General features: G+C 39.2%; 1 protein-coding gene across 4 annotated transcripts in view; it reads right to left on the bottom strand.

The window, feature by feature from the left end:
• Nucleotides 1-14,143, bottom strand: part of tspan4a (tetraspanin 4a) — a 344,680-nt gene that overhangs the window by 293,300 nt on the left and 37,237 nt on the right. For 3 of the 4 annotated variants that reach the window (XM_088333567.1, XM_088333568.1, XM_088333569.1), the window contains exon 2: nt 6,942-7,021. In XM_088333567.1, the coding sequence (XP_088189693.1) occupies nt 6,942-7,004 (63 nt within the window). In that variant the 5' untranslated portion in view covers nt 7,005-7,021. Of the gene's footprint in view, nt 1-6,941; nt 7,990-14,143 lie in introns of those variants that run through there. The other variant, XM_088333566.1, reaches the window with a different exon arrangement.

Genomic DNA, 14,143 nt, shown 5'->3' with positions numbered 1-14,143 from the left:
AAAACCTACATGAGGGCAAGGAAACACTCAAAAACATGTCAAATCAGTCAAGTCATGTTTATTTGTATAGCCCTTAATCACAAAGAGTCTCAAATGGCTGCTCAGATCAAAGACTATTGCAAACTACAGACTATTAGTACACCATCCCTTGATCTAAAACCTACATGAGGGCAAGGAAACACTCAAAAACCTAGCATGAGGAAAATGAAGAAATCCTAAGAAGGTAATCCCCTTCCAGGATGACCAGGCTGCAACAGATGTTGCATTAACAAACAATACAATGAAAAATGAAATATAAAATAATTAAAGGCTGGCAACCAGTTCAGGGTGTCCCCTGCCCACTGCCCGGAGATGGCTGGGATGGGCTCCAGCCCCCTGCGACCTTAATGAGGATAAGCGGTACAGCTAATGAGATGTGATGAGATGAGATAAAATAAAAAAATAAAACAAATGATGCCCAGGTTGCAATGGATGTAGCATTGACAAACAATACACAGATATTTTATAAACAGATTAAATATCAAGGACAAAGAGACGTGACAAAGGTTTCTCTGGTTTTGTTGAAACTTCTTGCAAGGATGAACTCAATTGTACACAATGTGTCAGGACCAGAACGGAAACAGGACCCAATTGCGTCAACAGGTCGGTAGCCGGGACAGGAGAGCAAAAACGTGGTCAGGGTCGGAAGCGAGTCGTAAGGCAGAATAGGAGAGAAAGACGTAATCGGGGACAAAAAGAGGTCATAAGCCGAGACAGGAGAGCATACGTGGTCGAGATCAAAACAGGTCATAGCCGGAGACAAACAGGAGAAAAAACGGGAAAGGCGGGAGTCAGGGTCGAAAAAGGCTTGCCTAGTATACGCTGAGGTTCGCAGACGGACTGACAACAGGGGACGGACAGAACTGGGTTCAAATACTGACAGGGAGCCAATCAGAACCCGCAGGCACAGGTGATTCAAATCTGTAATCATGATAATCAACTCTCCTCTGTGTTTTTGGTACACAAAACTAACGTTTCCAGGAATCGAACCTCCACGGTTTCCGTGTTGCGATTTGATCCAATAAACTGAACGGGAACGCTAATCAGGCAGGCGATGGAAACTGCTGAAGATTATGCTCGCAGGACAAACATTTTGAGCATTAATCTCGAGCTGAGCCTGAATCCACGGAGCGTGATGTTGTGACACGTTTTACTAATGGCGTCGAGATGATTATGTTGTGATTTACGGCTGCGTTGCTGCTGGAGAAATTTCAGACGGTTTATTATAATGTTTTCCTTGCTTGAGTTGAAGTTTGAACCAGGATGGCGTAGAAGAGAAAATTCCGGACTATAAGCCGCTACTTTTTTCCCAAACGTTCAACCCTGCGGCTTATTCAGTGATGCGGCCATTTTATGTCATTTTTCTAACAACCGCCAGCGGCGCTCGAGTACAAAAGGTAAGATTTAGACCGGTGGAATATATGTGCAGAGGAAGACTGCAACTTCTTAGCTTGTGCACAAATTAAATTAGCGTAAACTTACCCTCATCGTGCAAAATGCAAAAAGAAAGGCACATGACGCAGCTTTCAAGCTAAAAGCAATCGAGCAATCCGGTAAAAAAGGAAACAGAGCTATTGCAGGTAAACTTTACTTTGCGAGCGTGAAGCTAGCGTGTTTTGGAATAAGAGAGCGTGGGACGACGTCTATATGACAAAGTTTCTTTCCAATACTGAGGAAGACGACTCAGAAAGCGTCAGTTACAAGGAGGAAGATGAGGATGGTTTACCGTGATTTTTACAAGTACGGTATATTTTTTTAACAGACCCGTTTACTGTTTTGCGAGCGTGTTGCTAGTAGCGTGTTGCTACCTGTCACAGTCACGGTTTGGGATGAAAGTTATATTATTATTATTAAAGCTTTGAAAACCCTACCCAACCCTGTTTACAGGCAGGCAAAGAACAGCCAGGTAAGGATTTACTGCATGGCAATAGCAAAGCGTGCCACGGAAAAAAGCGTACGAAACATCGTTTAATACACAAACAAGTCAGCGTACACCCACGCTTCAAGAATTCTATAGTAAGAAAAAAAAAGTTGCCTGAATCACCCGCACAGTGAGCTTCCTACACATCTAAAATCCTCCCGGTCAATCTTCTCTCTCTTCTGGCATTGTTACCACACGTGAAAGAGAAATATGAAAACGAGCTTGTAAAGGAAGAATTCAGAGTAGTATGGGCAAGCTAAAGGGTTGAGGTAGAAGTACCGTAAATTCTGGACTATAAGCCGCTACTTTTTTCCCTGCGGCTTATTCAGTGATGCGGCCAGTTTATGTCATTTTTCTAACGGCCGCCAGCGGCGCTCGAGTGTTGCTACCATTAACTGCACAGTCTAAGCTATATTATTATTATTAAATCTTTGAAAACTCTCTCGGTGTACCGTCTTTCTTTGTAAATATGTGTAACCCATGTATAATATGTATTTGCAACTGTATATTTTTGTAATGTATTTATTTTAGAGATTTATTCTGTTATGTGTTCTACGAGCGAATCAAAAAGAAGGGGCGGAGCAAACGCGGGCTGATGGGAAGTGGGGTAAAGCTGAGTTACCCGTAGATCTGTCTGTTGTCGCAGCGGACAATAGTGGATATATATTTTTCCCACCCTTAACTTACAAATATACATTTTGTTTCCTTGGACTTTGGCCTGGACAGATCTATTGACACTAACAAAGATGTTAAAAATGTCCGAAAAAAATGTTAAAACGTCATATTGTCAGACATAACGAAATTGTGAATATGCTTGGTTGCTGTTAATATTGTCGAGAGGGGTTGTTCAAACCTCACATTGTTTGTTTGCTGTTATTAGTGTCAATGAATTTGTTCAAACCAAAAAAAAAACTTTCAACGGGACCCGGACTTTACAAGTCTGCATCATACGTTAATTACGGGTATCATTTTCCATTCATGATGCCGATTGTGGTTCTAGAATTGTCTACTATTTATTTAGTTACAATCGTGGAACTTACAGCCCGGTCTGGGTTAAACTTGTGATTGCGTCACAGGTTTTAATGCGTGCGCACGCGGCTTGTACAGAAGTGCGGCTTGTGTAAGTGCAAAAGTAGCAAATCACTTAAAAAGTGGTGGGTGAGGCTTATAATCAGGTGCGCTCTATAGTCTGGATTTTACGGTATATGAAAATGGATAGGATAGGGATATGTGGCAGTTAAAACAAGATTTAAGAGAACAGGTTATTCTTGACGGAGGAACCTGACCAAAGAATTTTGTACAGCAAACGTTTCTAAAATGAAACTTTGATGTTTTTATTTGTATTTATTTTAGACACTTATTCTGATATGTTTTGCACGGGTGAATGAAAAAGGAGGGGCGGAACAAACGCGGCGTGCCGAGTTTAAGTGGGGACCGCTAAAGGTGAGGGACAGACGAGGAAAGAAGAGGGGGTAAAAAGTCGGTTAAAGAAAAAGGAGTTGCGTGAGTAAATGTGTTCATCATATTTTTTCCCACCCTTACCTTTGGAAATATACACTTTTTTCCTTGGATGACTTTCAACGAGACCCGGACTCTGCAGGTCTGCATCAAACCTTAAGTACCGGTATCATTTCCCGTTCAATTTGCCGGCTGTGATTTTTGGACTGTGGACTTTAATGAAGGACATTTAGTGTTAATCGTGGGACTTGAAGTCGGGTTTGGGTTAATTTTGTGTTTGTGTTTAAATGTGGGCGCATGCGGCTTATATACAGGTGCGGCTTGTGTATGTACAAAATCGGTTTTCCTCTTAAAATGTGGTGGGTGCGGGTTATAATCAGGTGCGCTCTATAGTCCGGAATTTACGGTAAACCTACCATGTGTGCCAAAAAAGGTGGATACAGACGCTGTCCTACTTATGGTTTTAAGGTTTATATAAGTATGTTTAAGGCTTGTATAAGTAACCTGTATTGTTTTATACTAAAAATTTTAACAAAAAAATCATAAAATAATATGCTCTATAAAGATAAATAAAGTTAAGTTGAACTTACTTTTGGAAGATGAGCTTCAAATCTTAGGCAACCTTCTTCTCCATGGTAAAAAGTGGCCAAAAAAAAAAAAACATCCAACCATTTTATCAACCGCATCAAGCTTTCTTATTCCACTTTAATTTCAAATGAAACGGCTCGCCTCTTTACACTTTACACCAACCATATTAAATGGATGCACGAGATATTAAACAATAAAAAGTTCTTAGTGCGCTGGAGATATTACATAGCATAGACAGTACTGTAAAAGTAACCTGTATTGTTTTGTACTAAAAAATAAACGATTCATAAAATAATATGCTTCTATATGTCAGAACCAGAACAGAAACAGGACCCAATCGCGTGACGTTCTCACACAAGCCTTTTATTTTACGGGAAATGGGGAGTCATGCACTTTAGGAAGCCGGTCTGGTGTGGAAGGACAGGAAGCCAGAGACCGACGAGACCGATTCCAACTTCCCGAGTTGATATCGTACGGATGGGGTCGATACCGGACAGGAATGGACAGACAGAATTGACAACAAATCAGGATATCGAAAATTAACAGGAGAAACTAGACGGGAACGAAAACTGGAGAAAATAATAAACAGGACCAAAATAGACGGAAAAAAAACTGGAACCCGAAATGAAACAGGACAAAAATAAACGGGAACAATACCAGACTGGAGATACTCTTTCTGGGAGATTGAATACAGAAGAGAGGATTCCCTGCCCCAACCAACTGTTGGTAGAAGTCATTATGCCGATTTGGAGACGATCAGTTTACAACACTAAAACATTTGCAAATGTGTATTTTTTTTAGACAATGTTAAAGAGTTGTAAATGTTTGAATTCTCTTTGCGTGTTTTGAGAATACCGAGCGCAAAACAGGGAGGCAACAGGTACCAATGTTGTAAGTCTTAAGTATGACACAGCCGAGGCTCGAACCGCAGACCTCCCAGGCGGGGGCCCTACCCGCAAAGCCACCAAGCTAAATAAATAAAGCATTCTACTTTGCGTGTCTTGACAATTAGCAGAGTTGGGTAGGGTTACTTTAACTGGATTACTTTCAATGACTTTTGGATTACTCCAATACCAAATATGCTAATAAAAGACAAAAGAAACTAAATATGAATAAAATGATGACTCACAACACGTGGTAAGCTTTCTCTCCTGGCTTTGATCTCTTTGATCTCCGGCAAAATTAACATAAAATGCGACAGAAACAAAATGAAAATAAATCCAAACAGCATGTGTCTGTCCCCGTGTGCCCTGCGATTGGCTGGCAACCAGTTCAGGGTGTCCCCTGCCCACTGCCCGATGATTGCTGGGATGGGCTCCAGCACCCCCGCGACCCTACTGAGGATAAGCGGTGCAGCTAATGAGATGAGATGAGATGAGATTGCCAACATCATTTTTGCCGTTCCATGTATTCCGTTACTCCCCAAGCCTGCACAAAATTGAGTCATTTTATTCCTATTTAGTTTCTTTTGTCTTTTATTAGCGTATTTGGTATTGGAGTAATCCAAAAGTAATGGAAAGTAATCCAGTTAAAGTAACCCTACCCAAACCTGATTTTATGTTAGTTTTGCCGGAGATCAAAGAGATCAAAGCCAGGAGAGAAAGCTTACCACGTGTTGTGAGTCATCATTTTATTCAGATTTAGTTTATTTTGTCTTTTATTAGCATATTTGGTTTTGGAGTAATCCAAAAGTAATTGAAAGTAATCCAGTAAAAGTAACCCTACCCAAACCTGATTTTATGTTAGTTTTGCCGGAGATCAAAGAGATCAAAGCCAGGAGAGAAAGCTTACCACGTGTTGTGAGTCATCATTTTATTCATATTTAGTTTATTTTGTCTTTTATTAGCATATTTGGTATTGGAGTAATCCAAAAGTAATGGAAAGTAATCCAGTTAAAGTAACCCTACCCAACCCTGATTTTATGTTAGTTTTGCCGGAGATCAAAGCCGGGAGAGAAAGCTTACCACGTGTTGTGAGTCATCATTTTATTCATATTTAGTTTATTTTGTCTTTTATTAGCATATTTGGTATTGGAGTAATCCAAAAGTAATGGAAAGTAATCCAGTTAAAGTAACCCTACCCAACCCTGATTTTATGTTAGTTTTGCCGGAGATCAAAGCCGGGAGAGAAAGCTTACCACGTGTTGTGAGTCATCATTTTATTCATATTTAGTTTCTTTTGTCTTTTATTAGCATATTTGGTATTGGAGTAATCCAAAAGTAATGGAAAGTAATCCAGTTAAAGTAACCCTACCCAACCCTGATTTTATGTTAGTTTTGCCGGAGATCAAAGCCGGGAGAGAAAGCTTACCACGTGTTGTGAGTCATCATTTTATTCATATTTAGTTTCTTTTGTCTTTTATTAGCATATTTGGTATTGGAGTCATCCAAAAGTAATGGAAAGTAATCCAGTTAAAGTAACCCTACCCAACCCTGATTTTATGTTAGTTTTGCCGGAGATCAAAGCCGGGAGAGAAAGCTTACCACGTGTTGTGAGTCATCATTTTATTCATATTTAGTTTCTTTTGTCTTTTATTAGCATATTTGGTATTGGAGTCATCCAAAAGTAATTGAAAGTAATTCAGTTAAAGTAACCCTACCCAACCCTGATTTTATGTTAGTTTTGCCGGAGATCAAAGAGATCAAAGCCAGGAGAGGAAGCTTACCACGTGTTGTGAGTCATCAGTTTATTCATATTTAGTTTATTTTGTCTTTTATGAGCATACTTGTTATTGGAGTAATCCAAAAGTAATTGAAAGTAATCCAGTTAAAGTAACCCTACCCAACCCTGACTATTAGAAGACGTTTTGGGGTAGAAACAAGGGATTACAATACCATGCAATCCGGTGCAGTTCATGTATGTGCAAAATGTGTTTTTCCCTTTTTGAAAAGTATAAAGGACAGAAGATGCCAGGACAGAAAACGTTGGGACTTACCCAGAAGAGGAGGTTGAAGAAGACCATCCCGTACCGCAAAGCCATCACGCAACCTTCAGCCATCCTGCAGCGTCTCAGTTCTAGGAGGAATATGAAGGAGAGGTCCAAGTAAAACACCACGTACTTCTTCCCTTGAGCACATCGACCCTTGTTCTTCTGGGGCCCCTTAGTGGTGGTGAAACCGAACGCGAAGGGCGAGCGCTTGTACTCGAACTCCCCGCTGAAACGATGGAACCCGGACGTGAACGGGGGCGTCTCGGCTTTACTGTCCAGAGACGGACTCCGCCGGTACGGCGTCTCGTCCGTGCTGGAGCGTCTCATGACACCGACAACTTTCCTCTTTCCCGTTCGGCGGTTTTACCCTCAGAAGTCGATCCCGATACTTTCGAATCCCGATGCGGGCGATTGAATTATCTCCCGAGAGTCATCGCTTGTTACCAAGTAATCTGGTGAGAGTCTATTCCTAAAGCCTACAACGTCACTGCAAGAATCAAAGGAGTGAATAATCCACGCGCCACCTTTGGGTTCTTGTGTATTCAGGACCATCTGACCATCGCCGTAACCCTCCCCCCGGGAGATGAGATGTTTAGCGGACTGACAACCGCCGGTGTTTCAAGCTTCCATGATACGGAAAAACCCCACCGGGTTTTATGATAAGTTCGCGTTCCCGCTGCAACTTCTCAGACCGGAGAGAGAAGCGATGCGAAGAGAACGATGTGAAGGATAGATCGCAAACGGTCGTAGATTGAAATCTCAGGCGATCCTACAGTGAAAAGTGCCTAGAGGTGAATCCTCCTCAGTCGTCCGGGTCGCCTCTTGCTTAGTGTGTTCCTCCGAGGCGAAGTGTCCCATCTCTCTCCTGCGTTTGTCTCCTCTTCTCCGGTTGGAGCTCAAATGATCCGGTAGTGTGGAAGAGAAAGACTGCAGTGTCGGGAGCGACAGTCAGGTTTCTCCTCCGCCTTCTGTTCTCTACTCCCCCTCCCTTCCCTGTTTTTTCTCCCGTTCCTTCGGTCTCTGCGCTCAGCACGCGCAATCCCTTCGCCACGCCGTCTCCTCGACAGCTGTCCCGGAAAGCCGCTAGAGCAAATAAGCGGGTCTTGAGGACCCTCCCCCCCGCCAGAAGCAGCCAATGGGTTTCTCGCGGACGGAGCTCCCTCCAATAACGCATCACCCGTCTTTGACATCGCACGCGGATCAAAGTGCGCATCAACGCGCAAACTGTAAGGATGAGAACCGGGTCTTTTAGCTTGTATTGTATAAAAGTGTTTATTTTTTTGACATTTTTACCTTGTCCAATCCGAAAGAGATGATACCACTTAAATTTAGCAGTCACAAGCGCTTTCATGAGAAAGAGAGAGCCAAAAAAAGAGAAAGAAAAGGAGACAGAAAGTCATTTTTTAATATCAGTAACAGAGAAGCGCAAGAGAAAAACAAGCTGCAGGTTGAAATATGTCAACTTCATTTTGCCAAAGCCAGGTGCCTCTCACAAAAAAACACTGTACTTGTATTCATACTCCTCTCTCTCTCTCTCTCTCTCTCTCTCTCTCTCTTCTCCCATTCTCTCTCTCTCTCTCTCTCTCTCTCTCTCTCTTCTCCCATTCTCTCTCTTCTCCCATTCTCTCTCTCTCTCTCTCTCTCTCTCTCTCTCTTCTCCCATTCTCTCTCTTCTCCCATTCTCTCTCTCTCTCTCTCTCTCTCTCTCTCTCTCTCTCTCTCTGTCTCTCTGTCTCTCTCTCTGTCTCTCTGTCTCTCTGTCTCTCTGTCTCTCTCTCTTCTCCCATTCTCTCTGTCTCTCTCTCTTCTCCCATTCTCTCTTTTCTCCCATTTTCTCTCTCTCTCTCTCTCTCTCTCTTTTCCCCCATTTTCTCTCTCTCTCTCTCTCTCCTCCCATTTTCTCTCTCTCTCTCTCTCTCCTCCCATTTTCTCTCTCTCTCTCTCTCTCTTTTCTCCCATTTTCTCTCTCTCTCTCTCCCATTCTCCCATTTTCTCTCTCTCTCCCATTCTCCCATTTTCTCTCTCTCTCCCATTCTCCCATTTTCTCTCTCTCTCTCTCCCATTCTCCCATTTTCTCTCTCTCTCTCTCCCATTCTCTCTTTTTTCTCTCTCTCTCTCTCCCATTCTCTCTTTTTTTCTCTCTCTCTCTCTCCCATTCTCTCTTTTTTCTCTCTCTTTTCTTCCATTTTCTCTCTCTTTTCTCCCATTCTCTCTCTCTCTCTCTCTCTCTCTCTCTCTCTCTCTCTCTCTCTCTCTCTCTCTCTCTCTCTCTCTCTCTCTCTCTCTCTCTCTCTCTCTCTCTCTCTCTCTCTCTCTCTCTCTCTCTCTCTCTCTCTCTCTCTCTCTCTCTCTCTCTCTCTCTCTCTCTCTCTCTCTCTCTCTCTCTCTCTCTCTCTCTCTCTCTCTCTGATCCAAGTTCTTGCCTAGTATCGGAAAAAAATTTTTTTTTAACAAAGGATCAAAAGATAAGGAAGAGGAAGTAAGAAAAAAAGACAAAAAAAGAAAAAGAAAACAAAAGGAAAAGGAGGAAAACAGGAAAAGGAAACTGGAAAAAAAAGACACAAAAAGAAGAAAGAAAAGAAAGGACTTAAAGGGGAAGAGACAGAATTAAAAAATGCAAATTTCTCCTTTGTTTTTCTTGTTTCTGAGTTATACTTAGATTTCTTATTTCCTTATTTTTGTCAATTTTCTCTTTTCTTTTTTCGTTTATTTTTTATTTATTTATTTCCCTTTGCCCTTTGCATTGTTTATCTTCTCTTCAAATTAAGATGGGTTTTGGTCACTCTAAATCTCTGCATTTTGTCTCCTTTTGTTTTCGGTGGCACGATAGAATAGAGCGCCATCTAGTGGGGAAAATAATACGCACTGTCCATTAACTTTCAACACCCTGAGACCAAGTCATAAGCGGACTGAGCGGCTGCTTAGGGCCCCGCGACCACTAGGGGGCCCCCAAGAGTGGTTCACTTTTTCCCCGTGCGTCTACAACCAAAAACTACTACATAAATACTACAAAACCACTACAAAACTAAATATCAAAAAATAGTGCTTCAAAAGAGGGCCCTAATATATTATTTTAATTTCAAAAAATAAAAAAATACTACAAAAAAAATACTATAATACAAAATACTACAGAAAATTACCCCAGAATTACAAAAGAAACCCAACCACAGTAATTTTACAAAAATACTGAAAAATATGATAAAAACAATACTATGTGAATACTTCAAAAATTATGAATTTTTTTTTACTCAAACACTGCTTTGGAAATACATAAAAAAAACAGAAATACTTAAAAAATACTAGAAAACCACTACAAAACTAAGTATCAAAAATAGTGCTTCAAAACAGTGCCCTAATATATTATTTTAATTTCAAAAAATAAAAAAATACTACAAAAAAATACAAAAATACTATAATACAAAATACTACAGAAAATTACCCCAGAATTACAAAAGAAACCCAACTACAGTAATATAACAAAGATACTGAAAAATCTGATGAAAACAATACTTCGTGAATACTTCAAAAAATTATTTAAAAAATATTACTAAAATACTGCTTTGGAAATACATAAAAAAAACAGAAATACTTAAAAAATACTAGAAAACCACTACAAAACTAAGTATCAAAAATAGTGCTTCAAAACAGTGCCCTAATATATTATTTTAATTTCAAAAAATAAAAAAATACTACAAAAAATACAAAAATACTATAATACAAAATACTACAGAAAATTACCCCAGAATTACAAAAGAAACCCAACCACAGTAATTTTACAAAAATACTGAAAAATATGATAAAAACAATACTATGTGAATACTTCAAAAAATTATGAAAACAATATTACTAAAATACTGCTTTGGAAAGACATCAAAAGAACAGAAATACTTCAAAAATACTACAAAACCACTACAAAACTAAGTATCAAACATAGTGCTTCAAAACAGTGCCCTAATATATTATTTTAATTTTTAAAAAGTAAAAAATACTACAAAAAAATATATACTATAATACAAAATACTACAGAAAATTACCCCAGAATTACGAAAGAAACCCAACCACAGTAATATTACAAAAAATACTGAAAAATATGATAAAAACAATACTATGTGAATACTTCAAAAAATTATGAAAACAATATTACTAAAATACTGCTTTGGAAAGACATCAAAAGAACAGAAATACTTCAAAAATACTACAAAACCACTACAAAACTAAGTATCAAAAATAGTGCTTCAAAACCGTGCCCTAATTTATTATTTTAATTTTAAAAAAGTAAAAAATACTACAAAAAAATATATACTATAATACAAAATACTACAGAAAATTACCCCAGAATTACGAAAGAAACCCAACCACAGTAATATTACAAAAAATACTGAAAAAATATGATAAAAAAAATATTATGTTAATACTTAAAAAAATTATAAAAAATAAATATTACTAAAATACTGCTTTGGAAATACATCAAAAAAACAGAAATACTTCGAAAATACAAAAAAAGCACTACAAAACTAAATATCAAATATAGTGCTTGAAAACAGGGACCTCATATATTTTTTTCCTTTATTCGGAGAAGAAAAAATAGTACAGAAATACTACAAAAATACTATGATATATCACTATGGGAATACTACCAAAAAATAATATTCCTAAAATACTGCTTTGGAAATACATCAAAAGAAAATACTACAAAATACAACTTCATGATACTATAATACAAAACACTACCAGACAAATATTACGACAGAAATACTACTACAGAAGTATTTCAACAGATATACTGCAAAAATACAAGTAGAGCGATACTACAAAATTATACTATGGAAATAGAACTAAAATACTACAAATATAAAACTACAGTAATACTTTACTACAGAAATACTACAGATGTACATCCAAAATTCTTATATGGAAATACTACAAAATACAACAGAGATCGTTCAAAAATACAAAAAAACAATACTACAGTAGAACTACAATCATAAAACGACTGTAATAAGACTAAAATACAATGAAAATACTACAGATATACAACAACAAAAATTACTTTCAAAATACAACAAAAGTATTTCAGAAATACCTAAAAAATACTACTATGGAACAACTACATACAAATTACTTCAGAAATACGACAAAAATAGTGCAAAAATAAAACTACAGTAATACTTTATTACAGAAATACTACAGCTGTACATCAAAAATTCTTCTATGAAAATACTACAAAATACAACGGCAATAGTTCAAAAATACAAAAAAAACAATAACTATAATCATAAACAGACTGAATAATACAAAATACTATGAAAATACTACAGATATACAACAAAAAATGTACTTTCGAAATACAAAAAAAGTATTACAGAAATACTTAAAAAATACTGCTATGGAATTACTACAAACAAATTACTTCAGAAATACTACAAAAATAGTGCAAAAATAAAACTACAGTAACATAACAAAAAACTTCAGAACTTTAATAGAAATTCGACTTCAGAAATACTAAAACAGACAGTAATACTTGAAAACTAAATAACAAATGAAGAAATACTACAAAATACAACAGAAATAGTACATAAATACGAAAGAATTATATTAGAGTACTACTACAATAACACAGAAATCATTAAAGTACTGTAATACTACCAAAATACTACAGACATACAATTAAAATTCCACTGTCGTGATACAGTACAACAAAAATACTACACAATTTATGAGAATTTACTACTATGAAAAAACTACCAACAAACGACTGCAGAAATAGTACAACAATAAAACTACAGTAATACTACAAAAACTACTGAACTTCAACAAAAATCAGACTACAGAAATACTAAAAAAAATATTTTTTTTAAAGTACAACTACTGTCATGCTTGAAAACTATATATCGAATGAATTTCTTGAAATAGGGACTTTATATATTAAGGGATCGGGAAAGTCAGGGCGAGCGGAAAAATATAGCAATCTGGTGCTCGCTGGGCAGATCGGAACAAGTCCGGCAGCCGAGACAGGAGAACGGAGCGTGGTAGGAGATCAGAACAAGTAGGGCGGCCGGGACGGGAGACGAAGCGTGATCGGAGATTGGAACAAGTCGGGTAGCCGGGACGAGTGGGAAGTCAGGGATCGGGGATCGATACAGGAAACAAAATCAGGATACGGGTAGCCCGGACAGGAGAACGGAGCTTAAATCGGGGATCGATACAGGGAACAGAATTAGGATACGGGTAGCTGGGACAGGAGAACAGAGCTTGGATCAGGGCGAGGGGAAAAAGATGGCTATATGGTGCTCGCTGGGCAGGAGGAGCGGGAGGCCCTCGCGAACGAAGCGTGGTAGGGGATCAGAACTAGTCCGGCAGCTGGAACAGAAGAACGGAGCGTGGTAGGAGATCGGAACAAGTAGGGCAGCCGGGACGGGAGACATAGCGTGATCGGAGATTGGAACAAGTCGGGTAGCCGGGAAGAGTGGGAAGTCAGGGATCGTGGATCGATACAAGAAAAAGAATCAAGATACGGGTAGCCCAGACAGGAGAACAGGGCTTGGATCGGGGATCGATACAGGAAACAGAATCAGGATACGGGTAGCTGGGACAGGAGAACAGAGCTTGGATCAGGGCGAGAGGAAAAAGATGGCTATATGGTGCTCGCTGGGCAGGAGGAGCGGGAGGCCCTCGCGAACGAAGCGTGGTAGGAGATCAGAACAAGTAGGGCAGCCGGGACAGGAGACGAAGCGTGATCGGAGAACGGAGCAAGTCGGATAGCCGGGACGAGTGGAAAGTCAGGGATCGGGGATCGATACAGGACACAGAATCAGGATACAAGTAGCCCGGACAGGAGAACAGAGCTTGGATCGGGGATAGATACAGGAAACAGAATCAGGATACAGGTAGCTAGGAGAGGAGAACAGAGCTTGGATTGGGGATTGATACAGGAAACAGAATCAGGATACGGGTAGCTGGGACAGAAGAACGGAGCTTGGATCGATACAGGAAACAGAATCAGGATACAGGTAGCTGGGACAGGAGAACAGAGCTTGGATCAGGGATCGTTACAGGAAACAGAATCAGGATATGGGTAGCCCGGACAGGAGAACGGAACTTGGATACTTTTTGTTTGTATACAGTGGTACCTCTACTTACGAATGTCTCTACATACGGAGGTTTCAGGTTACAAAGTACCTGAACGGGATTATAGTGCCTCTTCTTAA

This window comes from Urocampus carinirostris, chromosome 4 (assembly GCF_059441175.1).
Source record: "Urocampus carinirostris isolate Australia breed hairy pipefish chromosome 4, RoL_Ucar_1.0, whole genome shotgun sequence".
Lineage (NCBI taxonomy): Eukaryota > Metazoa > Chordata > Actinopteri > Syngnathiformes > Syngnathidae > Urocampus > Urocampus carinirostris.
Note: the sequence above shows the minus strand (reverse complement) of the source record. Positions and strands in the feature narration are given on the sequence as shown.